The sequence below is a fragment of the Bombus vancouverensis genome, chromosome 4, assembly GCF_051014615.1.
Source record: "Bombus vancouverensis nearcticus chromosome 4, iyBomVanc1_principal, whole genome shotgun sequence".
NCBI classification, from domain to species: domain Eukaryota; kingdom Metazoa; phylum Arthropoda; class Insecta; order Hymenoptera; family Apidae; genus Bombus; species Bombus vancouverensis.
Window position 1 is genome coordinate 9,919,735 of NC_134914.1, and position 27,309 is coordinate 9,947,043.

General features: G+C 36.0%; 2 protein-coding genes across 3 annotated transcripts; one reads left to right on the forward strand and one right to left on the reverse strand.

Annotated features, from left to right (window-relative positions):
* Positions 1-13,572: 13,572 nt before the first annotated feature.
* Pex1 (peroxisomal biogenesis factor 1) lies at positions 13,573-23,031 on the reverse strand. Of its 2 annotated transcripts, XM_033333972.2 has the most exons (15): positions 22,895-23,031; positions 21,029-21,244; positions 20,845-20,959; positions 19,566-20,544; positions 19,032-19,246; positions 18,254-18,410; positions 18,024-18,186; positions 17,546-17,705; positions 16,803-17,119; positions 16,647-16,711; positions 16,419-16,478; positions 16,154-16,340; positions 15,779-15,952; positions 14,168-14,280; positions 13,573-13,836 (listed from the first exon to the last, which is right to left on the reverse strand). In XM_033333972.2, the coding sequence occupies exons 1-15, from the start codon at positions 22,985-22,987 to the stop codon at positions 13,764-13,766; spliced, it is 3,087 nt and encodes a 1,028-aa protein (XP_033189863.2). In that variant the 5' UTR covers positions 22,988-23,031; the 3' UTR covers positions 13,573-13,763. The 2 variants fall into 2 exon arrangements, with proteins under 2 accessions (XP_033189863.2, XP_076474326.1); XM_076618211.1 differs by lacking the exons at positions 13,573-13,836; positions 14,168-14,280 and having other exon boundaries at positions 15,791-15,952; positions 16,150-16,340.
* Positions 22,946-27,297, forward strand: CycB3 (cyclin B3). The gene is made up of 8 exons (XM_033333975.2): positions 22,946-23,085; positions 23,651-23,869; positions 24,567-24,825; positions 24,915-25,253; positions 25,341-25,790; positions 26,273-26,428; positions 26,498-26,805; positions 26,908-27,297. The coding sequence occupies exons 3-8, from the start codon at positions 24,604-24,606 to the stop codon at positions 26,957-26,959; spliced, it is 1,527 nt and encodes a 508-aa protein (XP_033189866.1). The 5' UTR covers positions 22,946-23,085; positions 23,651-23,869; positions 24,567-24,603; the 3' UTR covers positions 26,960-27,297.
* The last annotated feature ends 12 nt before the right edge of the window (positions 27,298-27,309 follow it).

The window sequence follows — 27,309 nt, forward strand, 5'->3', positions numbered from 1 at the left end:
TTGTTTTAATGATGAAAAGAGGTAAGGGATTAGGTAGGAAGTGTGTTATACCGAATAAGCTTTAATACTAGTGTTAGTATCCAGTTTCTAACGTGTACTTAAATATACTATATAAAAATAATTACAATAAAATGGAAAATGAAAAACATGGAAAACATGTTAATAAAGGGCTGTTTCAAAGTTAGAACTGCTAAATTTATGAAAGTAACGGATTTTAATTTTCTTGTTTATATGTAAATTATATTTTGATCTTAACAAAAGTTAACATTAATTTTATTAAAAGTATCCACTCTTTGTTAGTGTACGAAAATAATCTTCAAAAAATTCACAAACACAAAGCCCACACATGATGCTATTACAAAGTATTTAGACAAATGAAGATCCACGCTGAAGGAGAAGATTAAAATATTCAAGCAACTTCTTACAGATTCATAAATAAATTATGGACAGTTATTTATGCAAATATTTGTACGAATATGATTAAAGAAATAATATCAGGAAAAGAAGCAAATAGAGATTTGTTTTATCCCATTAAATATTATAAAGTATACTTTGGATATTTTACCTTTAAATCCATAAATACATGGACACCATCGTTTTCTCATAAATCTGGCTTACCTTATACCTGCCATAACCAGTTCACAACGGAAAAGACAGCGAGCTCACTGTCTATAAGAGAAATTAGAAATGTTTAACTTTCATCCTTCAGTGTGTAAAGACTACTCCGTGATGCCACACCTTTTTCCAAAACTCTCTTAGCTCCAAAAAATTCGGACGACATTTGAACGTGAAGAAAACAAATTAAAGAATACGAAGGAGACGACACGCGACTCGATAGACATTTTAATTGCAAATTATATAAGCGCTTTTGTAAGCACCGCGTGAGTGGGAGCTCGAGCGCATCGCACGAATCGTTTGATTGCGGAAAATGACGGGCGGCGATGGCGCGAGTGGAAGTTTTGAGTGGGCGTCGGTCCTGGCAGACAATGAGGCATTCAGGGGTGGCATTGTCGGGCCGACAACTGCGTTACCGTAGACAAACCCGAAATCACCGGCGCTATCGCCGTCCCAGATCCGATTATGCGAATAATAAAATGCAGCGAAACAGAGGAGGAGGAAGAGAGAGAAAGGGATGCAACGTGGTAAAGCAATGGATGCAGGGGTAGCGGTGAGAAGTTTGTTAATAGCGTCAGGGTCGCATCTTTTTCTTCGTTCCAACCTCGCCCTGTTCTCCCTTTTTATAGGGCGACGATAATCCTGTGAATTCTGATAGTGGGTTAACATAAAAGATGACTCGAAGCTCTGAACATGGTCGCGATTCTTTTAGGCGAAGTATTTTTATATTATATTCTTAATCTATTTTAATTCTTTATATTATTTAAAGATTATCCGTTTTTTATGAGAATAGAGGTGAAATTTATTAAATTGCAAATATTTTTATGAACAATGTTTCATAACTCCTAAAATGTTCATTACTATATACCTTATTTCAATTATATAACTCGCATTTACCTTTGTAAAACAAAATTACTTATTAATAAATGTTAAAATCCAACAAGAATCAATTTTACAAATATTACACGTAGAACATCGAAGTCGAAGAACGAATTCAGAGCAAGAATACACGATGTCTTCGACAGAGGATCAATTGGCAAAGTGGGTCGTGCGAATATTCGTCTGGAAACTAGGTAACAGGGACGTTGATCGGTCGTAAGGGACACAAACGTGGCCAAGAATCGTCGTAGAAACGATATTCTCCCAAGCAGCGGCTATAATTATGCATCAAGGGTCGTCAAGTCCGGCCCAAGTTGGGGAACTTGGTTAATTAGGGACGGTAGTCAGACGCCGCCCGGTATTGTCCGGCACTGTTGACTTCCGGCCTCTTCTCGCCGCCACGAAAGCCCCGCAGAGAGGTAGTACGGGGTTGATTGTTTCATTGTTTCCGACCCCACTGTCAAATGCCACCACGCTGAATAGCGTTATTGTTATTTCAGGCCATGGCGCAGACAATCCAAGGGTTTTCGGGATCCCCACCCGCTTCGCGGTTTAATGTCGAGGTATGTCGACTTCGGGTGCGTCAACAATCGCGTTGCCTTCTTCTGCTATTGAGCTTGAAACTTTGCCAGAGAAAATGAACGGAGAACTGGACAAGAGTTTAATAAGTACCTCGATATATCGGCAATAAATTAGTAAGGCTCGTAACAAAAATGACCATCGTCCATGTCTATCTCTTTCCCGAAAGACGAAGGAATATTGTAGCATTTTTGAATTTCTTTAATTTCTGAACATGAAACTGTATTTAATTGAATCATGAAGTTATGAAACTTTGATAAAGATTGCTTTGTAAAACCATAATCTAATTTCTATTTGGTAATAAATTATGACGTGGATCATTTTTTATAATACTGATAAAATTGATCATATCACAAACATTACCTTTTGTAATCTAAGAGATTAAGTTAATTTGACTTAATTTGAGAAAATTGGAATTTATAGTACCTATATCTGGTTTCTAATAACATGATAGTTGAAAGCAAACTTTTCACATTCTTATCGTTATCACATTACAGAAGATCGTAGTTTCAATTTTTATAAAATGACTAGCTAAAAATGATATTACCAAAAAAAAAAATCCAATTTATATCGAAGATGATGATTTCCTTGCAAAAAGAAATTAAATTCTAAAATATCGATAACGCTTCTGTTACGATCTCCGATAACGTCCTTCGTCGATTTATCGATTTTTCCGCAAGAATCGTGTGACCCTCGATGGCCCGCCTTCGTGTCGACCGGAAGTCCGTCCAAGCAGCGCCCACTGGCCGCTTTCGGTTTTTCAATTTCGCATAATGTCTGGGCATGGTCTATCGGCGTCTTGGAAAAGCGCGCACGTGATAAGATAGCCGTGGCCAATACCAGGGAATTTACGTTCGGCATAAGTTTGCCTTATATATGAGCGTCCACGGGAAATGCGACGATCCTATCGGTAGCGGCTGGGTCATGAAGATCCGTCCGTGAAATGTTGCCCTGGCTAGTATTTTACTAGTCGTGGGGGATGCGACGTGTTCGAAAAGCGACCGCGAAACCGTTCAGAACGAACGAAGATAAACTGAACCCTGTGGTCAAGTGCTGTCTTTTAAAAAGGTAATCTGTTACCCGGAAGTCGATCGATGATCGTGCCACTACTATCGAGTGAACATATATCTTTGTTCATAAATATTAGAATACCTAAAAAAATTTAGGTAGATCTGAGAAATGATTACGAAATTATTTAAACCTGTAAGAACTGTTGTCTCGTTAGACTTTCAATGTTTCAGGAAATATTTTTTAACATAGGATTGAAACAAGAAGTCATACATATCAACAATGATTTCTTCGTGTTTAGAAATCGTTTAAGAAATCGTTTAAGAAAATAAAAGCTCAATTATTCCAACTCAATGATCCCAAAAAAATGCAATAGGATTAACTTGGAGGATTTTAATTTCAGTATGAACGTTCAATAAATACTAAAAGTGGACTTCGAACAGAGTAAAGTGCACATTCAATAATAATAACACCCAAGGAAGAGAGTAAATCTGGGAAAGATCATTTCCGACGAAGCGTCCCATGCTTCAAGCTTCGAGAAAGAATCGCGTGTAGGTCTGCCGAAGGAAGGAAGAGAGGAAAGAAAAAAAAGGTTGGCAGAAGGGGCCATTCCGGGGATACTTCATCACGATTTAACGCCATAAAAGTCGCATAAGGCCCGACGCCGGTGATGCCCCGACACCTTCTACCGCGGATTGGAAACAAAATGTCGTAAAATATCGGGTGGGAAGCTTCGGCCAATGATTCCCTCCTTTCCTCACCCCTTTCACCCCTGCCTGTTTCCAACAGTATTCCGGCTTTCCCTCTCGTTTCCGCGCCGTACCGACTGACCCGAGAACGACGGATATAAAATCGCGGCTGGTAGGGGCTGGCAGGCCACGCGGCGGTAAATATAAATAAAAATGGAAAGCCGACCATAATGGTCGATGGAAAGTATGACGCATACCTATACCCGTGGCTGTTTCAAATTGATATTTCGAAAGTGCCCCCGATGCAGGCGAACGTACATTTTTTCTCCACACGTTCTGCTCTATTTTCTCATTCCTACCTTCTTCTACCCTGTGTAACATTGTCGAGCGTGGTTCTTCCGGTTTCAATGGTCCTCCAACTGACTGTTAAGCCCTGTTGCAGTCCTGGAATTTTTATAGCTATTCTCGTTCTCCTTCTCGTTCTAGTTCCCGTTTCAATAAACGCAAAGGTTTTTAACGTTGTATCGATAATTCTTTCATATTTCTGTCAATCCTGTGATAATCCTCGAATTTTTGTTTTTTAATTTCGCTCGGGAGACAAACGAAAGACTCCTAATATTCTGTTAATGATTCCACCTTTTAAACTTTTCGTAGCCCTTTATGTCATATGACTATTAGCTTGATTACTCATACATAAACAACAGATCAGTATTGCTATACAAAATTCTGTCAAAATGTTAATGTTCTTTTATCGCGTTATACAAATCCACGTTATACAGGATACGTTGTACTTTATCTTCGTTTTCCTTACTCCTCAACAGTATTTCTATCTATGGCATATAGAATTGATTTTATTTCCTTTCAACAGTTCTCAGCAGACACGGCATATCATGACATCTCAAGTCCTACTTGGCGATCCTTTCCTTCGATCGCGTAAAAATTGGACCACTGTTCTGCACGCCATTTCTGGAATCCCTTGACCATTGGATCAGCCGCTGAGAGGAAGATTCGATTTTAGCAAAAGAAAATTCTATCTGCTGGCAAATCTTGGTTTTTGGTTTCGTGTACTTATATGGTGAATATAGAAGATACTACGTCACTCTGTTTCATTTGAAAGAATTTACTGGAAATGTAAGGAATTTAAAGGAATTCATTTGAAGATTTTTTAATTTTTTTATTAAAATTCATAGAGAAAATTTGATTATCGATAAAAGGTTCGTTTAGATATGGAATAAAATTGAGAGTATTCGTGCGATATTCGTTTCGTTTCAAAATAGTTGGTATACCGCTAGTGGCTTTAGACGGTGGTTCTAATCGATTTCAAAGGTTATAACGTCTTCAACTTATCCATACGACGCCTGACATCGACTGCAATGCACCAATAACGCGAATAAATCGCTTGATAAATACGTAAGGCCGCCTAGACTCGCCAGTCATTATCGTTCCTCCGACGATTCACTTTAAATAATTCAATCATAGATATGCAAATGGGTAAAACGGTACCAATATACTAGCTTCCTAACTATATCACTGGCGATTTCTTCAAATGTTCAGAATTATTATACGTGTTGCACATTGCTGAAATATAATAACGAAACACTGTATTCTATAAACTCGTCAAATTTCAAATAACCAAATAAATAATTAAAGAATGACGCGTTTGTATTAAAAAAAAACATTAACAGATAGGCATTTTTATTTTTATAAAAATTCATTTTATTAGATTCTTATTTTTGTAAAATACGTTTATTTATCTTATTAATATTATCTTCTTTATCTAAGAAGAAAAAAGGATGGTTTACAATCTGTAAAATAGATGAAAGAAGAAGAAATTTTCAGTGGATCGGTGGAACGAAGGAAATCGACGAAGGGTGAATGGAAGAGAAAAAGAACGGTGCTCGCGGAGACGCGACGCGAGCGCAAATTATTTTTCACGGTGACAACCATCCCCGATAGAGGCTCAGGAATCCATGCACCAATGGATATGCAGCGGAGGCAAAATATAATGCAACGTTCGCTTCTCTCTTCTCTCCGCTCTTCTATTTCCCCGTAACCAACAAAGGAAGGATTTGTCGCGAAGCGAAGCTCCGCCGCCGACAAAACCTTACCCTCTCCTCTCCACACCCCTCCTTCACCTATCTATTCGTACGCTTTGTAAAGCTTTTAGCCCATTACAAGAGCGTGTGTAGCGCGTTCGGCTCGTCGATTGATGTAATGCTATTCTTGTTGCTATATTTATGCTTAATGCATATTCCTTCGACGCGACGCCGTTGAATTATATGTATATATATTATACGTATTTGCCAGTGTATTTCAATGTTCTATACAAGGAACGGGAATGTCACATGTACTCTGTGTGTTTTATTATTCCTATTGATCTGATTCTTTTACATTTACGAGGATGGTGTGTAGTTGCCTGCACGACACTGTATGGTAAAGTCGGTCAAATGTCAAAGTTCGCATGTGCATAGCATGTTGAAGGGAAAATTGAATGAGGTTTATTCTTAGTTGTGGTTTATCCCATTCATGAATAGTTGCTATTATTTGATGATACAGTAGAAGTCCCTGTATATGATCTTTCCGAAAGACAAATAGATCGTGTAATTAGAGTTCATATTATAGTTTACCAATATTGTCCACTACTTGTTAGTTCACATAATAAGAATTCGCATTCAGATAAATAGATTCAATCGACAGGAGTTCGTTTAATCAGAAACCAACTGAAATTTCGTTGCTACAAAAGGAATTCTATTTGTGCTTCATTTAACGTTCTTATGTAACGATAATAATATCATCGTGACTTCTTTCTACTTTTTAATTATATTAATGCAATTTAATGTATCCTAATTTTTAATGTATTTAATGTGATATTAAGTCAGTGAGCCCTCTGAACAACTAATACGTGGTTACTACATTTATTAAATCAAATATTGAATTATGCAGAAAGCATGTTGAAATTGCCGTTTGCTCATACTTTGGTAACTAGTCCAAGAGAAAATTCGTTTGATAAAAAAAAAGGACTTGGTGTAACTAATATCATCGACGACGGGCATAATTTCTGTTTTTAAATCTCGACCCACCCTTTACCATCCCCCAACACTCTTCGGTAATTGAATTCTTGGCCGAGATTACTTTAGCTTTCGCCATTTACTTCAGCTGGAGCATCTTGCAGCGAAGCTCGAACGATGAAGACTCCTTCAACGACGCTTGAACCCCGCAGGTTATTTAAGATAGATTATTATTCTCCGAGCCGTGGCAGCAAGGCATCAGCGAAAATGAAAACGCTATCATTTACAGGCGAATTAATTGCCGCGAATCACTTTATCCGCCATTCCTCTCTCCGCGGCTCCTTTCTCCTTGCTGTTCCCTGCGTCGAATGTTTAATAGAATCTTGTTGTTGCACCACGTTCCTGTCGTTGCTGGTTACCCGTTGTCCGGATACAATGTTTGTGAAATTGATAATATCGTGAGATAAATGTGTTTGTGTTTAACGATTTACAAAGAGTGAACTGAGTACTACACTTACACAAGTCAACATTTTGAGACTTTAGTCACTAACTTTGAAAAATCAATCTTAAAACCTGATCAGCAGTCGAACATTCCCTTGACCACAAGGTTCAACTACATAATGGCCTATCTTTCTTTAATGACCAACATACTGTAAGCCAAAATGATCCAGTTAAAAATTCAGAAACTTACTGCCTTCTAAGAATCGAACCCCAATAATTAATCAAGCGTCAAATCGTTTCGTTACCACTAAAACAACCTTTTATCTTTTGCTAATAATGAAAAATACAGTGACTGAAAACGATCCAGTTGAAAATATTTTCAAAATCACTGCCCTTAAAGTATCCAATCTTAAGTACTGCTCAAAAGTCAAATTTCCTTCTGGTCGCAAGAACCATCAATTATAAAACGCTCTATCTTTCTTTGATAACCAAAACTACCATAAACCAGGATGATCCAGTTAAAAATTTATTCAAAGTCACCGCCTCCGAAGAATCGAACCTAGACTATAGATCAAGAATGAAATTGTCCGGAGACCACGAGGGCCAGCGTCACGTTACCAGAGGTCCGATTCTTGATCCTCGATCGTCTCCCATGGAAAGGGGTTGGAGGGCCTGGATTGGAATAGGATCGGAGCGAAGCGTGAAGAGGCCGTTATTGTGGGCGCTGGCGCGCGTCATTTGATCGCGCACAGTGGAAGCCGAGGCCTCTCTGTGTGCACCATTTCCCTCCTGCCAGGCTTGTCGGCCGATCCGCCACCCCCGTTTTCCCTCCACTCTCCCCTTCGCCATCGGTCGTCTGTCGTTTCGCCCCGCGCCGCCGTCGAAGTTGCGCAACCCAGCCTGCAGGAAGGGTAGGTGGGCCTGTGAGGGTGGAATTTAGCCCGCAGGCCGGCCAACCTAATGGAAACAAGAAATTGCGGCAAACAGCGTTACCCACGCCTCGACGCCCCGTAAATATCGCGGCCGAGAGAGACAGCGTGGCCGAGAGCGGCGCCCACAACAGCGTCGACTGTCCTTGTCAAAAGATCCTCTGGATCGGCTACCCTGTAAGGGGGGGCCGCTGCAAAGGGTGCCAAGCGACGTGAAACGTCATCATGAACATCTTTCTACTCAGTTGTTCGATGCTATTTAATGTTTGGATTGTTTTCTTTGTTGGGGGTGAACCGCGATAGGCAGTTGGACAGAAAAGTACATATGTAGTTTGGAAAACTGGATGAGCATTCGGATGATTTGTTTGAATGATTGGAGAGGTTGAAGGATGATTTATTTCGGGGATTGGAATGAGGGTAATTGTTTGGCAGAATTGGTTAGGGGTTTTCGAAGATCTGCCGATTATTTTATATTGGAAGTTTTCAGTGTAGATGTTAACACATACAACACGTGATTACAACTCCAACTACTCCAACTATTGGCTGGTGATCGGTAGTTAATTGCTGCTATTAAAAAACGAGTTTCTTTTGTTTACTGTGCGTTAGCCAGGTATAATCACGAGAATTAGATTATACTATTAGACTAGTATAGTCATATGGAATTAGCATAGCCATATAAGGTTTCGGTAAAAGTAACTTAACTTCAACTAGTTACATCCCGAAATTAAGTCTCGAAACTGTAATAGATTCAACTATGATAAACTATGACAAATTCAATCCTATCACACGCAAATAATCAGCATATGAATTAGTTTAAAATTACTGATTTAATTCATTCTTCAGATTATAGACGAACTTAACTAAAGAAATTTTCAGAAATTTTTCTATCTAAGGGAAATTAATTCAATTGCCATTTCCAAAAGACAGTAGAAGTGGTTCGGCGCGATAAAACGTTGGTAACAATAGAAACGGAAACCGTAGACATTCTTGTAATGCAGCTTCCGGACATTGGACGCGTTCGAGTGGTAGTACTCGTTCCTGGTAAAAGCGCATTGGCCATCGTCTATTTATCTGGGTCTCTGATAATCGAGTTATCGCTGCTTTCTTTTCATTCGATTCGACCGACACCGAGAGATATCGGTGACACTTTCGAGGGATCGGCCACGTTTCGAGTGCAATTTATTAGAGAAACTCTCGTGTACAACGTTCCGACGATTTCACCCCACCAACAGAATCTCCCGTGTTTGCCAAGAACGTTTGTTCTCCAAGCACAACTTTACATCATGCCATTTTTCCTCCGTGACATTCACATCGTTGTATCCATTTTTAAATTGTTCAATAATAATTTTATCTCTTTATCTTTAAACATTTTTGCTTTATGCATTAATCTGTACATTTATGAAAAATTAAAAAATATAATAATATAAAATATATAACATTTAACATATGTACATACAATACATAACGAATCCAAAGTATAGTTCTCGTTATAATATTTAAATTGACGAAACGAATCTTTGCTCATATTCCATTTTTTCCTTCGACAGAATAAAGCTAGACTAGTATTCTTTATAGAAATATGAATTTATATAAAAATCCGCAATCTAATTATTACGATATATATAAGTATATTGAATAATTATGACATAAAATATAGTAATAATAACAACCATACTTTTAAAAATCACAAACCCCACAAAATATGCGACCCAAACTACAAATCGAAGTATACTCGAAGTAGCGACGGGGTGCGAAAGAAAATAGTATGAAGGAAAGACGGTCACGACTTTGAAAAAAGGCGAGAACGCAACGGAAAGGGGGTACGCTGAATGTCGAGTTTTCAATCTGCCATTCTATCATTGACAATTTCGCGCAAATGGGATCGCGGTGCAAGGGCGTTGAGGCGTGCTCTCGGCGCACATTGGCGTTAAATAAGAGTAACCCAGCCAGCACGCCGTCACGACATAATTGCCTGTGAAATCACTAGATGGATTTTGCCTCCTTGTTCTGCATTTCCATCCTGTATTTTTGCAACACCACCCACGCCTAGTCCAGCCTCCAGCTGTGCCGGCCGCGTAATTCCGGGATCGAATCGCAACCGCGAAATTGTTTCATATCACAGCCGCGAATGTGATTCGTCTGCACACCCGAGAGCCAACCATGACACGAAATTTCAATCTTCTTTGGATGGATTCCTTTAATTTCGAAATTCTATCATAAGCGGGGATAGAAAATGAAATTTCATAAAAACAGAGCTTTCACGGGAGATTGAAAGGGAATATGATAATCCTTGGGATTTTTATTGCACAGAGAAATCGTTTACTGTGCTTGTTATTTTTCAACTGAGAATATTTGTACGTTTATGGAGAAAAAATTGTAATGTGTGCGGAATACATACATATTTAAAATATCCAGAGTAAAACAATCGTTATAATTAGACTTCGAAGTTGTATGGAAAATATAAAGGTATAATAAAACACACAAAAATTGGTATAAAAATGAAGTTCGTTCCGGGAATACGTTTCGTTCCAGTCCAATTTCGCTTTGTAGAAGGGGAACAATCGTTGCAGTTGGAGGACGGTGAATCTTTTCCTTTCGCGACTTCTACCACAAAGGTGCACTGGTACTTTGACCAGAGAAATGTATTTCCGCGATTCGGTAATCGCCTTACCGCGGCACAGACCGCCGTTACAGCCTTATCTTGTAGCAACCGCGAGATAGAGAGAAAGGAGACCGACGCTATAAAGAAAGAGCACGTGAATCGGAATGTACGACCAACCCAAAACTGAATTCTCTTTTTGAAAATTATTCTAGATAATAAATTGGAAGTTTGCGAGCTCCGTGAAGAAATGAACTTCCCGGTACGAAAGTTATCGATTTGTTAGCGATGAGGATATTCTTTTCGTCCTTGGAGATGTTTACTATTTCTTTATCGAATTCTTTTCTGCAAGAAAATACAACGTAGTTATCGATTAATACGAATAAAGGTTTCTCATAAATAATGTTTGCCATATAGTATTCCATTAAAAAGTGAATTCCTCAACCACATTAATAGAATGTTTCTCGATGCATATTAACTACATATCCTAGGATAGTTACACAGCTTCCACAAAAGACGAAACTTTTGAACATTTGAATTTATGCGAGGAACGCTGTCGTCTTTTTAAAATTCCAACTTTTTAAAAAGACCATTTCTCTCAGGAGTGGAAAGACAAAACCATAGGACGATCAAACGGAGGTAAGAGCGACTAGAAGAAAAGCGGAAACGAGAATGCGAGGTAGCGTAACAGCCACGGGTCTGCTTAGCATAAAAATGGCCAATTATCCGGCTAACAAGCCGGCCGAGCGACGAAAACCCCGTGGAAACGCGGAGGCTGGCTGGTCCTAACTCCGTTAGCGCCTCCTCGCCTCTTGAAGCAGATTAGTTAGCGTAAATGCCGTCGGTCCTAGCATTTTTATTCCTGATTACCGTTTCTCGTCGTACTAATCTCGTTACCTTGACATTCGAAAACTTAACTCCCTCTCTCTCTCTCTCTCTCTCTCTCTCTTTTCCTCCACCTCCTTTTTCCTCTACTTTTCATCGACAAGAAGGGCGTCTTGAAGCGAAGAAGACGTTACGAAGAAGAGGTGAGAGAAGCTACAGAAACGTAGAGGCACCCAGCCAGTTCGAAGGACACGCGACAATGCCGTCATGATTTCCAAGAGGACTGAATGCCATCCTAATTCTTCGCGGAATAATCGCGAGTGCAAGTTTGTTTGCCTCCGCGTTCACCGGTACTATGTGTTGCGTAATGGCTTCTGATGGTTGCGGAAAACTCACCACCGGAAACGCCTTTCACTTGGACTTTAACTGAGACGCTTAGTTTTTTAATTTTGTTATTTAAGTAGCAGTGGCAGCGATGAAAAGTCGATAGAAAAGTTTTTCTTTTCGTAATACACTAGCCGCTCGTACATATCCAGATATTTCTGTCAATTTGTAGTAACAGTTCGTGAATGTTGATAAAATGTATAAATTAATGGGAAGCTAATGGCTGAAAGTGGTACTTATTGTCACACACGTATTTCAAAAGTGCCAGAAAATAACTCAGTCCCGTGTTAGAATGTCAAAAAGAGATCTTTCTTAAATACTTGACCTTCAGATATTTCGTAGGATCTATCTTTTTTGTCAACATTACGCGTTTAATGTGCGTGTATAAATAATTCTTTTGTAAGTTTTTAAATAGTTCTTTGCTTTTTCCAATGAACTTATTCGAATTGAAATACTGTATTTGCAACGATATAACTGTATAACGATATAATTTTATTTCCATTTTCCTTCCAATAAAACATACACACCTATGAAAGGAACTCGTCGAGAGACTAGCGAACAAATCGGAACCGGAAACGAAGATTCCCGACGTTATTTCAACGAGCGCGTAATTTCTTTGGAATCCGCTTATCCCAGCCTCGCAAAACTATAAACACATGTCGACGTAGAGAGGGTTGGGTGGTCGTGGGGTAGATGCTGGTTAACCAGGCTGAAGTAGGAGGCAGCTGAAAGCTAGAGGCGGATGTCGCACCGGGGCAAAGTTAAATTAAATCACGGGCGAAGGCAGCTAATATTGTAGTTTATCTGGCGGGACATTAGCGCGGTGAAATATGCGCCTCCTTCGCCTGAACTTAAAATCAAGATTCACCGAAGTTCCCAGAGCCTCGTTCTCACTCTCTCACTCTCTCACTCTCTCTCTCTCTCTCTCTATCTCTCTCTCTCTCTCTTTCTCCTTCTCACTGTGTTTCACTTCTGAAACTCGTTCTCTGTCTTACATGCGGCCACATCCTTCCTGCTAAGTCGCGCATGAAAATACTAATTATTATACCGATTATTAATACGAAAAGTTCCGTGGCGTGCTATGCCCGTGCTGTTAAGCTTCAGCATGGCGTGCAACGACGCCGCCGGAGGCTGAGTTTCTTGAGAGACGCAGGCATCCGGATTACGCTTATGCTCGGCTAAACGAGGAAAACTGGGCCCCCGTCTACGCGAACGGCTTCGCGGATCTGCAGAACCGTATATACGCGATAAAACGAAAATTAGAACGCGTTCTTCTTTGCGTCAGGCGATTTCGGTTTGCCAGAATTGTTCGAGCACAGTCTGTCTTGACGGAGAATTCGATAATATTGTTACAGAATAGGGCTCCGTCTTCACTCGTATACTTCATGTTATACTGTGTTATATATTGCATATTATATGTATATTATACGTATATTATATATTACACAAAATGTGCCAGAATGTAACTTTGCGAGTGTACTTTATAGATCAAGTAAAAAATATCATATAATCATAAATCGTTTAAAGGCTTATTAAAATGTTGTGTTACAAAACACGAAACACGAAAGAAACAGTAATAAGCGTACAGTTATTATGTTATAAGATAAAAATATGAATAATTATTAAACTTTGGTTTATTGGAAATCACTTTATACAAGTCGATTGTACTCTTGCAAAATTCAATGTATAAGTAATCAATATAAATGTATAAGAATAAAGATATAAACATATTTCTTACAATGAAACATTGTACATTGAAAATATATTCTTAATTACACCAAAAAGAAGATCCATCCTGATCTTGCGTTCATGCCAAAGTAGCTTTCTGATTTTGCAACATATCTTCCACGAAATTATCATTCTTCGCAAATTTGGCATAACTGCGGTAAAAAAAATATAAAAATTACCAGGGATGAAACACTCGAAACCTCAAAATCCCACGAAATTCAGAAAGTTTTGTGTTTTCGAATACAGGAAGCTTTGACTAAACAATTTGATCTTCTAAAAAAGAATCATTAAGATTTTAATTCCTAGCAAAAGATATGTATATTCTTTAGAAAAAAAGGAAAGAAATAAACATTCCTGGTTTCGAGAGTTTCGAGGCTTCACAAAATTTTGAATTCGATCCATTGTCACAGATCTAGAAATCAGGTTTCGACCCACTTCTAAAAATCGGCTAAGTCGTATGGATCGGTTTAAGGAAATACTTACATCCTTTTATATTTCTCCTTTTCGACACGGGATAAAGAAGGATGAGTAGATTTGATGGAATCGATTAAATGCGTCTGAGAAACCTTAATGTCCTCCGCTTCGATCTTTCCGTCCTGAAGTCAGGGTAAGAAGACAAGGCTATTAATTGGTAGGTTAAGCGAGAAACGGCCTGTAAGTCTGCCTATATGCGTTATCGTTTATCAGTAAGACGCGTTCCTCTCGAAACGTGTCGCGCTCAGGAAACTCGCTCGCTAATTAGACGTACAGTTTGGATATTCGTGTTCTTCCGGTAGGTAAGTGCCGGCGTAACTTCGTTTTCTCACTAGGAAGTTAATTAATGACTCTACCACCTTCAGCGTATTAGACACACAACACTCACACCTCTTACACGTTACACGTGAAACGCGAATACTGACACGTATACCGCTTCACTTTTTATGTTTACTTTACCGCTTATAAGTACGTGGATACTGGTATTTAAGTTAGTATTAACAACGCACGAATACTATTAAAATATATAATAGCATGATGCCAAAATATGTATATCATATACGCCGTGGTCCCTTAAACTCGCGATACGATTGAAGTCAGGAAGGTTTTATGATTCAAAATAGAACGAAACTCAAGAATAAGAAAATTACGTCGAGAACTTTATTCACGAGAAAATTTGATATGACATGAGGTATATGTTCTATAAAAAATATAAATTACATTACCTATATGTTGTATAAATAACTTTTCTGCTTGAGATAGTGGAGAAGCATTGAAGATCAGGTTAATAATGTAATTTAGAATTAGTGTCCTTTTAGAATTGAATCGACGCAGAATAAGCGTCAATAGCAACGAGTGTAGTAATTCTTAAACTGAAGACTACTCTCATAAGTCGCTGTATTTTTAATAAAGCATCGAAGAAAGTGATCTCGTGGTTCAATCGCAAAATCCGAACTCTTGGAAGCAAGGTGGCAACCGAGGGTGTGGGTGGTGTCTGCCTTTCGATTTTACAGGACCGCTGCAGGCCCTAAACCGTGTATCATTATAACGCATAAGATAATAACCCCCTCGACGTTCAGTGAGGCGTAGGCCAGGATGAAGTGGAGCGAAATGGGGGATGGCTGGTGCTCTCGGCAGCGTGCGCTAATAAACCTGGTCTACGTTTCCTCAGTTATATCGCACCATACCTACCCACCTAGCCAGCTCGACACTCTATATACATAGGACATAAGCAGAGAGGGGTGGGAGAGGAGTATACACCTAACGATATTATCATCATTACGCACTATCTTACTTCGGAAGCCCCCTACAAATGATTCTCGGCCGGAGTCGCGCTAAAATGCTTTTCATTATTACAGAAGAGAGATACAACGGGCCGTGTAACAAAACGGCGCGATCGTTAGGAACAGAGGAACAATTCTTTGGTCCGTAATATGTACAATTCGTTTTCGTTACTTAAACATTGCCTTCATATTGCGCAACTTATATTCATGCTAGCGTTTAAGTGGGGTTCGTTGATAAAGGGTTCGTTGCCTGACATTTTATTATACGTAACGTGGCTAATGTGGTGTACATATATATATTTTGTACGTAGTCCTAAATCAATTTAGACATACTTACAGGAGCATTCGCAACAGCATCTTCGAAAGCTGATAGTCTGGCCTGTGTTACCACAGCATTTAAATCTGCACCCGTAAATCCTGAAGTAAGTACTGCCAGTTCTTTCAAATCTAACCCCGTCGTATCTATATTTTGTGTTTTACACAGGGCAATTAAGATTTCCTCCCTGTCCACCTATGTAATTCGAGAAATAATTTTATTCGACTGACATTCTTATCAGGGAAACTATTACATAATTTTATTGTACCTATATAGAATCTTTTTCTGTATATAAACTTTCATTTCGAGTTATAAAAATATAGAATTCTTATTAGAATTTATTAGAATATATTACTTTTATTTGGAATTATAAGGATAAAATCAAAAACTACCTGCCTCATTCGGAAGTGGACAATATAAAGCTTTATCGAGACGTCCAGGTCTTAACAGTGCTGGATCCAATAAATCTGGTCTTGAAGACGCTGCCACGACTGCAACACCTTCTCTGTCCTCTACCCCATCCATTTGCGTTAATAATTGGTTCACCACTCTGTCAGTAACGCCAGTACTATCGTGACCTCGTCTGAAATAAGTTCGGTAATAAATGGTGTAGTTTAAAACGGTCCATAAACGAACATTAGTAAAAAATAAATAAATTTACCTTGGAGCAAGACTGTCAAATTCATCGAAAAATAATACACACGGTTTGGCACGAAGCGCTCTGTAAATTTCACCAATTTTTATCGTTAATCTTGAAACGAGAAATCACGCATATTTGCAGATAAGAGTTTTTCTCATTTTTTTTTTTTTTTGACTTAAAATATTTTTTAACGTTCGAAAATTAGGTCAAAATTGACTGAAAGAACATAATACAGTTAAAAACTCTTACCTTTCGAATACGTTTCTAACAGACTCCTCGCTAACACCAACATATTTTGATAATAATTCTGGACCCTGCAATACACATTTATATATGTAATAATTAAATTGCTAAGTTGAATAAAAGGAAAAATAGAGAAGAAAGTAAAAATGTATTTGTTCGTACTTTAACACTGATTAAATTAACACCGCATTCGTTGGCAATCGCTTTGGCGAGCATCGTTTTTCCCGTGCCAGGCATGCCGTACAATAAAACCCCATTTTGCAACTTAATCGGGGCATTCTTGAATATTTCAGGATATTTTAATGGCCACTGCAGAATCTCTACGAGAGATCTTTTCACTTCAGCCAGACCGCCAATATCGGACCAAACGTGGCCCGCCCCTTTGTACAATTGTACACCTTGCAAAGATATCGGCGTGCAATTCTTCAGGGCGACCGCTACATCCTCTTCTGCGATCTCGACTGGAGGCTTGACCGTACCTTTTGTGTAAAAATCAACATTACAAATATTTATCTTATGATCAGAAATGGTACTAGTTATTCTTACTTCGCACAAAACATTAGAAAACTTGTAACTTTGTACCTTTTGTGTAAAAATTAACATTATAAATATTTATATTAAAAATTATGCCATAATTTCTTCCAATCTTACAGATGAAATTATCTATAATTTTTATTTTCCATGAGTATCAATTATTTAAAACCAATTCTATCATCTCATAACAATAAAATAATAATATACAATAGAATGTACAATAGTTGGTCATTATACGAGTACATACTAATTATATGTTCATTACGATAAAAAAGAATTGTTTGATGTTAGATAAATTAATAAACGATAAAAATGAAAATGATATAATATCTTAATGTAATATTTGTTTTAAACGAAGGTAACTGTAGTACCGTGACGCTTCCAAGCGGCAAATGCAGCTTTCTCAGCCATATCCACGAGATCCTGAACCATCCATCCCTCGGTCTTGTTTCCATAGTAATCCCAATTCACGTCTCCAGGCACGTACAACTTGTCCCCAAGCATTAATTGCAAAATATCGATTCTATCCGCCTAATTAGAGAGTATACGTTATATCCCAAACGGAAACACTGATCACGATCTGAGTTATTTAAACACGATAACTTTCTAATACATAGTTCGATCACCACGTACACGTTCTCCTTCCTCTCTTTCTCAAGTTATAACTCTTAATTTAGATAACTTTCATTTTAACTAACTTGGCCCTTAATAATTGATCTATTTCTAATTAATTTATGCACTTGTAAATAAGCGTATTATGAATTATAAATGTTTGAGACTCACATTGTGTCTTCTTATATTGCAACCGAATATCTAATTAACAAATAATATACAATCAAAATAAAATACCTTCTCTAGATTAGGAACAGCTAAAACGGTCCTAAAAAAGTGACAACCCCTAGCCGGTCTCAGTTTTTGACCTATCGTGCTAACACTCGCACACGTAGCAATTACTGATACTTGACAACTTTCTTGATATTGTGTCACTGTATCAATCAATATATCTGTGATCCTGATAACAAGAAATTAGAAAATAAGAATAAATTTTTACAATTTTATTTCAAATTAGACGGAAATACCTAGCAGCGTTTATGCTATCGGGAGTGTTCCCCTCGTCATTCAGGGACGCACTAGTAATGGACTCTAAATCGTCCAAAAATAATACCGAAGGCTGATAATAAATACATTCAGTTAGTGCGGTCATAATAATTTTTTGTAACGTTTCAGCCTTCTTTCCTAAAAATTAACAAGTCCCATAAATCGAGAAATTCTTTAAGGAAATAGGATTAAATATAATATTATATGTATAATTATATACAGGGTGGTTGGTAACTGGTGGTACAAGCGGAAAGGGGGTGATTATACGCGAAAAAAGCAGTCAAAAATATAGAATAAAAATTTTCTTTTTTTAATTCTTTTTTTTAAATTTTTTTAAAAATCTACAGTGAGATCCGTTATAACGAGACGTGATAAAGTGCAGGCGTACCGGGCGAAAATTCAAAGTCGATTTTCTCGAAAACAAAGCCTCAAACGAAAAATTTTTATTCTATATTTTCGATTTCTTTTTTCGCGTAGAATCACCCCCTTTCCGCTTGTACCAGCAGTTACCAACCATCCTGTATAAATAGATTGAGAATGCAATTTTATATCTTTATGAATATAACCAAAGAAATAACTTTTAAGTAGAGATATATTTCATTGGTTAAATATTTTATTATATGTTTTATTTTTTTATTTCGTATATTCTGAATATTATGTGTATTTTGTTCATTTCTCCACCTTCAAATTTTCCATAAATGAGCTATTTTCCATAAATGGCTAAACGATCGCAGTTTACTTATAGATCTATAGATCTACCTTTTAAAGATCTACAATCCATCATGTGAGTATGTACAAAATACGGTGGATTCTGTAATTTTTCTATAAGTATCTTGCAGATAGTGGTTTTGCCTGAACCAATTGCTCCAGAAATTAAGATGTTTTCAGGCTCGTATTCGAATGGTAGTTGTGTTTTTAAGCCTAGACCAAGATCTAACGCGAGTTCGCATTCTGATAGAATTTTGTTTAAGTATCTAGAACAAACAATATTTGAAGTAGAAGAAAAATTATCAAACAACAGATAAAAGCAAAACACATGTTGCTATTTAAAAAATTACTCCGATTTCTTTTTAGTTAGAAAAATAATACTTTTGAAATTATTTGTTACATCAATAAATTCTTCATTTAATGACAATAAAATTTTACTCGAAACCTTCGTTTTATTAAGTTATCAAGATTAGCTTAAATATTGTGGTGATGAATTCATAAACCATTCTGTATATTTTGAATAATTTTCAAATGTAAAAAGAAAAAGCTAATAATTTGAATGCATACAGAGAAGAAAAACAATACCTCGTGAATGTCTTTCCTAGCAAAGGAGTTTCTTGATCCAAGTGTTCAGATATTCTCAGTTGACTTTCCTCTTCAACATCCCTCACATGCACCCTCACGTTTCCTAAATTGTTCTCCGTGATCATGGCAAACTTACAATTCTCCGGTGAGATATTCACTATACAACGACAACCATTATCCATATCGATAACAGCACGTGCGTTGATTAACAATTCTTTATGAAAGGAATGCGTTTTAACGAAATTCTCGAAATCTCTCATAGACACAGAATTTCTCCACGAGAACAGCTCGATGGAAGATGGTGAAGATGTTTCAAATGTATCTACCAAACACAAACTTACTTTCGCGCCAACTTTTAAGCTCAAACTGCTTCTCAAACTAGTCGAAACGTATACGCCTTTATGACGAAAATTTACGTTAAAATGGTTCCTGTCCAACGTAGAGGATTTCTCTAATAAATCTTCCAATATAAACACCCTCGTTATCAATTCCGTAGAGAGCTTTGGAACCGGGGATTCGTCTTCCTGGAGAAAATTCGTGTTTGTTATGTTCAAGTGTTGCTTGTCCTCTGGAACCTTCTTTATACGACAGATAGCAAAATCGTTTGTTTGTGAGAATTCTGGCGCTTGAATTCTTGGAATAAACACGTGATAGGGGCAACGCGCAATCTCGTCGTATTCATTTCCTTCGATTGCATCCACACTGGGCATCGGATAGACACGGTACACCGTCGGTATTTTCCTATCGCGAAAACTCTGCAAAAGTTCGTAATTCTTTGCTGCTCGGTCTTCTTCTGAATTTCGATCGTTTATGCTTGGTAAGAATTTTTTGAGAGCGGAGAGCAGATTGTTCGCCATACTGGACGACTGTTTGGAATTTTCGTCTGACTCGTTCTTTTTTGTACTTGCTATTGTATCAGAAACGTGAACCTCGGAAAATTGCTCGAGCCTTCCGTATTTCATTGCTGGCTCTAGCGATTCTGTAAAAAAGGAACGACTCTAGATATGTATATATTTCTATTCGCAAAATAATAAAGACTTATCGACTCTGTAACCTTAATTAACCACAGCTGGTAACTAAGCAAACTTTAATTATTTTTAATGGCCATTCCTATGAACAATAGTCATTTTAATTACGATATGAATTCTTACACTATAACTTCTTTCACATTATGTCCATCTGATCTTTGTTTGTTGTAGCGTTCTAATTTTGTTGGTAATAAACGATCGTCGTAGGGAACATAGGGTGTCTCATTATACAGGGAATTTTAATTACTTGCCTACGATTAGCGTAATGGATGTATGTTTCGAAACCCACGCGACGATTGGCTGTCCAGCAGCTACCACGTGAATTTGGCTTAACAGTGTCGATTGCACCTTTTCCATTTGTATTTCCTAAAAGTAATACAATTTTATATCCAGTCGAGTATACGACAATGCTACCTGAAATTTTATAGGACATACCAAAATTTCCCTATCAGGCGCAGTGAGAGGTGCAACGTTAATTTTTGTTGAAATTGGAACATCCTTCAAGAGGGATACAAATACTTCGTCACCTTCTTCAATGTTCAAACTTCTTGCAAAAATTGTGCCAAGGCACAGTGTTCCACTGGGATTCGGTCTTACGTTATAGGACATGTAATATGTTTCATCCTTATGCATTATTTGAATTACATTCTCCTATAATTTATAATAAAGGATATTGAATTATTAAAAAAAGAAAAAAAAACAGGATGATTATATATTAATACAATTGCAGAGCCTATAACAGAAACGTGTCAAATTTGTTATATCTTTCATAATAATTTACTCTAATAGCTAAGAAGTTAAATTCACAAGATACAATTGATATTATAAGAAACGATTTATATCTTGTCGAAGAATAATTCATCTCTATTTAGGTTCCACTGATTTACTTCAACTTTAAATTTTATTCATATATTTTATTAAAAATTAAAATATTTCAACGCCTGCAATGGGCATTTTTGAAGCGAAGATATACATCATGCATTTGGAATCACATAATTTTGCCTAAACTGTTGTCTACCTTTTATCATTTTGAAGTTATATATACCCTGTGTAGCAGTAGGCAAAATCAGAAGGGAATTACTATTCCTCATTCGATAACACCCAATAACGGCATCAAACAATGTATAAGAATGTCAGGCAATAGGCGTGGATAACTTTTTGGGATTAAATTTAATAAACTGATAACAAATTTAGTGTAATGCGACTTAAACCGTCTAACCGATAGGTATAAAGGTCACAAAAGTAAAAAAAAGTTAAGAGATATCTGACGTAGTGCACTCTGAATGCCTGATTTTCACAATACTGATTTTAGATTACACAGGTATAAAAACCCGCATAACTGCTTACAATAAGAGCGGGTAACGCAAATCGGACTATTTTATTTTACCAGCCGATCTCTACCATCAGTTAAACATAAATTTATTTAGGAAAGTATTGCGTTAGCAATTAGAAATGTCATATAATTCTTCAACTTATTGTATACCATTAAAATATCTTCTGACCCGCCTCTATTTTTACGACCCTAACTTTATTGAAACGACGGAATAAAATGTTTCATTGCTTTGATTTAATGCTTATATTAACAATTTTAAACAAAGGTAGAATAACAATGTTTAAGAAAAATATGAGAAAAATAAATGATTCCTAATATAATTTTTACATAGGTTTATATTTTTTGCTTGCAGAAAACTGCTGGTGTAATTAAATTTTTTGTTAAAAAAATACACAATATTTTTCAGATCCAATAGTTTTTGAAGTGTTAAAAAAAATTCCTTTTTTCCTCCCTAATTTTGAGAACCGTTTTCTATCCTTACCTATATATTAGTAAATACAAAAAAATACGTGTCAAATACTTTTCCAAAAATTGGCTGATCTTTAAATTTTAAGGAATTAACCTTTTTAAATAATTACTTTAGAAAAACTTTTTTGTGTATGCACATGTTCTCCTTTTATCATATAATGGTAACAGAAATGAACAAAATCATTTATTACGAAATCAATATAAAAATTTAAATTATTACTTGTAATAAAGCGGTAATACTTAAAACTATTACGATTAATGAATAATATATAGATCTGTAATCATCGAAATATCTTCAATGCCTACGAGAACTTTCTTATCCACTTAACCGAAGAAAAAATTAATCTCGACATCTAGCGAGACGATAGGATATTACCGCATTCAAAATCGACTCGTTGAGTTCCAATTGGTGTATCAGATATTCTATCTACCACTATATGTGTGATATATGTTTCACAATCTATACGTTTCCTAGTTGATTATAAGAACAAAGCACCAACCTTAGTTTCCAATTTACGTAGCCAGGTGTCCGGCAAATAAGCAAAACAGTTGTTCACTGTTATATACTTAACTATAAAACGTTCACTTTGCATTCTTTTGGTTCATAAAATCAAAGACCAATAAAAACGAAAATCCGGAGCACGGCACGCGAAGGTACACACGTATGAAGAGAATATATGATAAATATTCGGTATGTGACAAAACTTTCACAATATCCAAACGAAAACCATGTTTAGTTAGGTTAGCGAACATCAAAGAAACGAAATACTCTTTATAATTGCTCAAATAGAATTTATGTATCTACCCGAAGTTTCAAGCATGCTAGTGTTTTACTCTAAATCGAACGATTAAATACAGGTCAAAGGTTAATTATTTATTACAAATATTAAGTTCAAACTATTCACATGAGACCAATTATTTGCAGTAAAAATGTATTGTAGTATTCAACAGAACAAACAAGAGGAAGATAAACATAAATGTTCTGTATATATATATTAATGTATATGTAATGGACAATTTTTTATACATATTGTTTCGTTTTACATTATAGACAATCATAAATTGAGTATACCAAATTGTTAATCAATTGGTATATTTTTCTACTTAAAGTTCAGTAATGTGATGCACACGTTATATTAAAGATTAATTAAAATTATACTTGTACAATATAAGCCATTGATTATATAAAGTATAAAAAACGGATGTATACGTTTTGAATAAACGGAACAGTATTGAATTGTATATTTTGTCGATAGGTGGCGGTCGGATTAATTTCGTCTCTGATTGGCTGGCGTAAACCGAAGTGGTCCAATAACAGGAAGAGTTAACAATAACTGTGATAATTTGAACAGCGTCAACTTCAGTTGCTCTCATGAGATAAATGGACACATAGCAATCTGTTAGTAGCATAAGAATTTGATAAATGAAAAACATTATTAAACCAGAACACACTAAATCATAATTCATACTTACAAGTAAGTTAGAATAATTCATATATTGTCAGAAAATAACCTTTTAAGTGAATAGTCAATTTTCCTTGTGTATACAAATTACTAGTTTTGGGCCGTTTTTGCGATCGCCTGTCTTTATAGCAGTCATGATGAATTTATTAAACTTATTTTCATTCTTCTTTGACATTACTTTTAAAGATTGTGTATCGTAATTTTGAAACGATAAAACTTGTGCTTTCGTATCTCATCTAACGACGTATTCTTGGTGTATATTCCCGCGCTTTTCTCTCATTCTGAATAGACCGTTTCATGAATTAAGTCAACAATCGAAATTTGGGTACAAGAAATGTAGAAAAATTTCTCGATTTATAACAGAAAGTGATTCCAATTTTTTAATAAACTGGTTAGATATTGATCAGAGTGCTATAAAATTGTGCCAATGAACAAATAAACGATCGAATTTATTGATCATCGAGCTTTGCTTTCTTCATAATTTAGTCCACGTTTATTTAACATATTGCTATTGAAAGTCTTATATTGCGTTAAAAAATATTGCTGTAATATTTATTTATATTTAGATATTTTTAAGTAAAAACTTTAATTTAAAACTTAAAGTTAAAATCTTTTATTTAATAATGGATTTAAATAGTCGTTGATTGTATTTTTGTTACTGTAAAATTATACATTAAATTTAATATATTAATACTTGATTCCTATATAGGGGAAAATCTGAATTTTAATCTTAAGTAATTATAAGGATGGCTCCATCAAAAATTTTAAATATACAAAATAAACAAAGTGGTACTAATGTGACAAATACAAGAAAAAGAATAGCCACGAGAAGTCAAAATTCTGCACTAAACAATGTTTTAGTTAAGCCACCTGTTCTCGGTAAAGATCCCCGTGTCAAAAGAAAAGCAGAAGCATCCCCACCAAAAGAAAAGACAACAAAGAGATCTGCACTGGGAAATATTACTAATGTATGTTATTTAATCTTTCATTTTTCTCCTTTTATATTTTGTTGATAAAAGTCCCATGAAATATAATAATAGAACATATAAAATTAAAGGCAATTGGAAAAACATTGGGGACACATCAAACACAAGAACCAAAGAAAACAGTAAAAAAGACAGCTGTTACTCAAGTAAAACCCTTCACACAGACAAGTTCTATTAGAACGCTTGAAAAAGTTGTGACTAAGCCAGAGGTAATACCTCAGAAACCAAAGCCAGTGCCACGTGTGAAACCAGTAAAAAAGGATGATGGAAAAGTTGAAATACCTAGTAAAATTGTAAAGGTTAGACGTAGTTTAGATTTAGAAAAATCAGAGGACAGTTCTTTGTATGTAAGTGCATTAGATGATATTGGAGATGACAGTACGAAGAAATTCAGAAAAAGCAATGTACAGGCAAGCAATTTTTGTTATTATATATCTTTACCTATATCGTGTACTTTTATGTGAATTTTAAGTGTTCAAATAAATATTTAAAAACAGCCTGAAGAAATCGAGGAAACAGATGAAAAAAATGAACCAAGTGAGCCCCAAGTACCTGCGGAAGTTGAAGAAAAATTAGTAACGAATCAACTGGATGCTGTTCCTGAAAGAACATTACCTGAGGGTGTTCAATGGGATTTTGATGTAGAAAATTGGTTGGATCCATTTCAAGTTTCTCACTATGCCATGGATATTTTCGATTATTTAAAAGAAAGGGAACATCTATTTTCAATTGGAGATTATATGGAAAAACAAGTATGCCTCTCACGATGGATGAGAGCTTTATTAGTTGACTGGATGGTAGAAGTTCAAGAATCCTTTGAACTCAATCATGAAACTCTATATCTGGCTGTGAAACTAGTTGACCTATACTTGACGAAAGTAATTGTTGGAAAAGAAACATTACAATTATTGGGAGCAGCAAGTCTTTTCATAGCAAGTAAATATGATGTTAGTATTGAAATTAATTGTATTATTTTTATTTAACCCTTTGTGGACTACCGCCGCATATATGCGTTCTGCGTAAACCATCAGTTTAGCTGAGGAACTCATATATTCAGTTGGCGAAAACAACTGATAAAGCCGAAAGACTCATATCTGTGTCCCACATAAACGCTTCGCTATGGTCGAGAAACTCGTGTATCTCATATATGCGTATATATAAAAGACTCATACGTGTGTCATTTTATTTATCCTATGGAGAAACTGTGCGTGTACATATGTTTAGAATTTGACATCTTGGAGTGCTATGAACGAAAATCGCGTCTAAGCAGAAATGTGTGCTAGCAATTTTAAATGACTATTGTGGCAGCAGCCCGGCCTCATGGTACGGTTGACTTCGAACCGTCCTGTCCGCAAAGGGTTAATTTCTAAACAAACTTAACGTCTCTCATTATTGTTCTCGTTGTTATTGTAATTGTATAATTTTAAAGGAAAGAATACCTCCAATGGTGGAAGATTTTTTGTATATATGTGACGGTGCTTACACACAAAGAGAATTAATTAGAATGGAAATGAGCATATTGAAAGTAGTCGATTTTGATCTTGGTATACCACTTTCTTATCGATTTCTTCGACGATATGCTAGGGTGAGTTACGTTAATAACACTTTTTTTTATCATAATGTAACAAATTATAATTATGTCGTTTTCGAACAGTGTGCAAAAGTGTCGATGCCGACATTAACTTTAGCTCGATATATTCTTGAATACTCATTAATGGATTATTCGACAATAATGTTCAGCGATAGTAAAATGGCTGCATCTGCACTCCTCCTAGCATTACAAATGAAAGATTTAGGAGGGTGGACTCCTACTCTAAAATATTATAGCGGTTATAGTGTTGATGACATACGAGACATCGTAAATATTATGAACCAAGGGTTACATCGGAATCTTAAAGAAGATGGACTACATCGGAAACATAAAGAAACTCTCACCACTATACACAACAAATACAGTCACAAGTAAGTATATCAATATGCTTCATATATATCTCTAATATATAATTAGAAAAACTAAATGGAGATTAAAATAACAATGAAATTTACAAATAATTTTTATTTTAGGATATTTTTTGAAGTAGCAACGCTGCCATTAAAAGATACTTTAAATATATAATTAGTTTAAGTAAAGATGTGTAGTTGCCAATAATATATAGGATTGCCTAATTATTGCTAGGTAATCTGTAATGACATTTATAAAAAAATTGAGATGGTCACTGAGCATTAACTTATAAATTAAAGTGATTGCTAATTTATGTAATAATGAAATTCCTATATGAAAATTTTCAAGTTATCTATGCACCATAAAAAAATCAAATAAATTACGCTCAGTATAAATTTAACATGTCCAAAAGAATCGGTAAATACACGGTTTCTCTCCTTTATATTTTTTTCTTTTTTTTATTATTATTAGTATTTATACAATATTAGTAATTTCTATCTACAATCTCAGTATTTGTAAGTTAA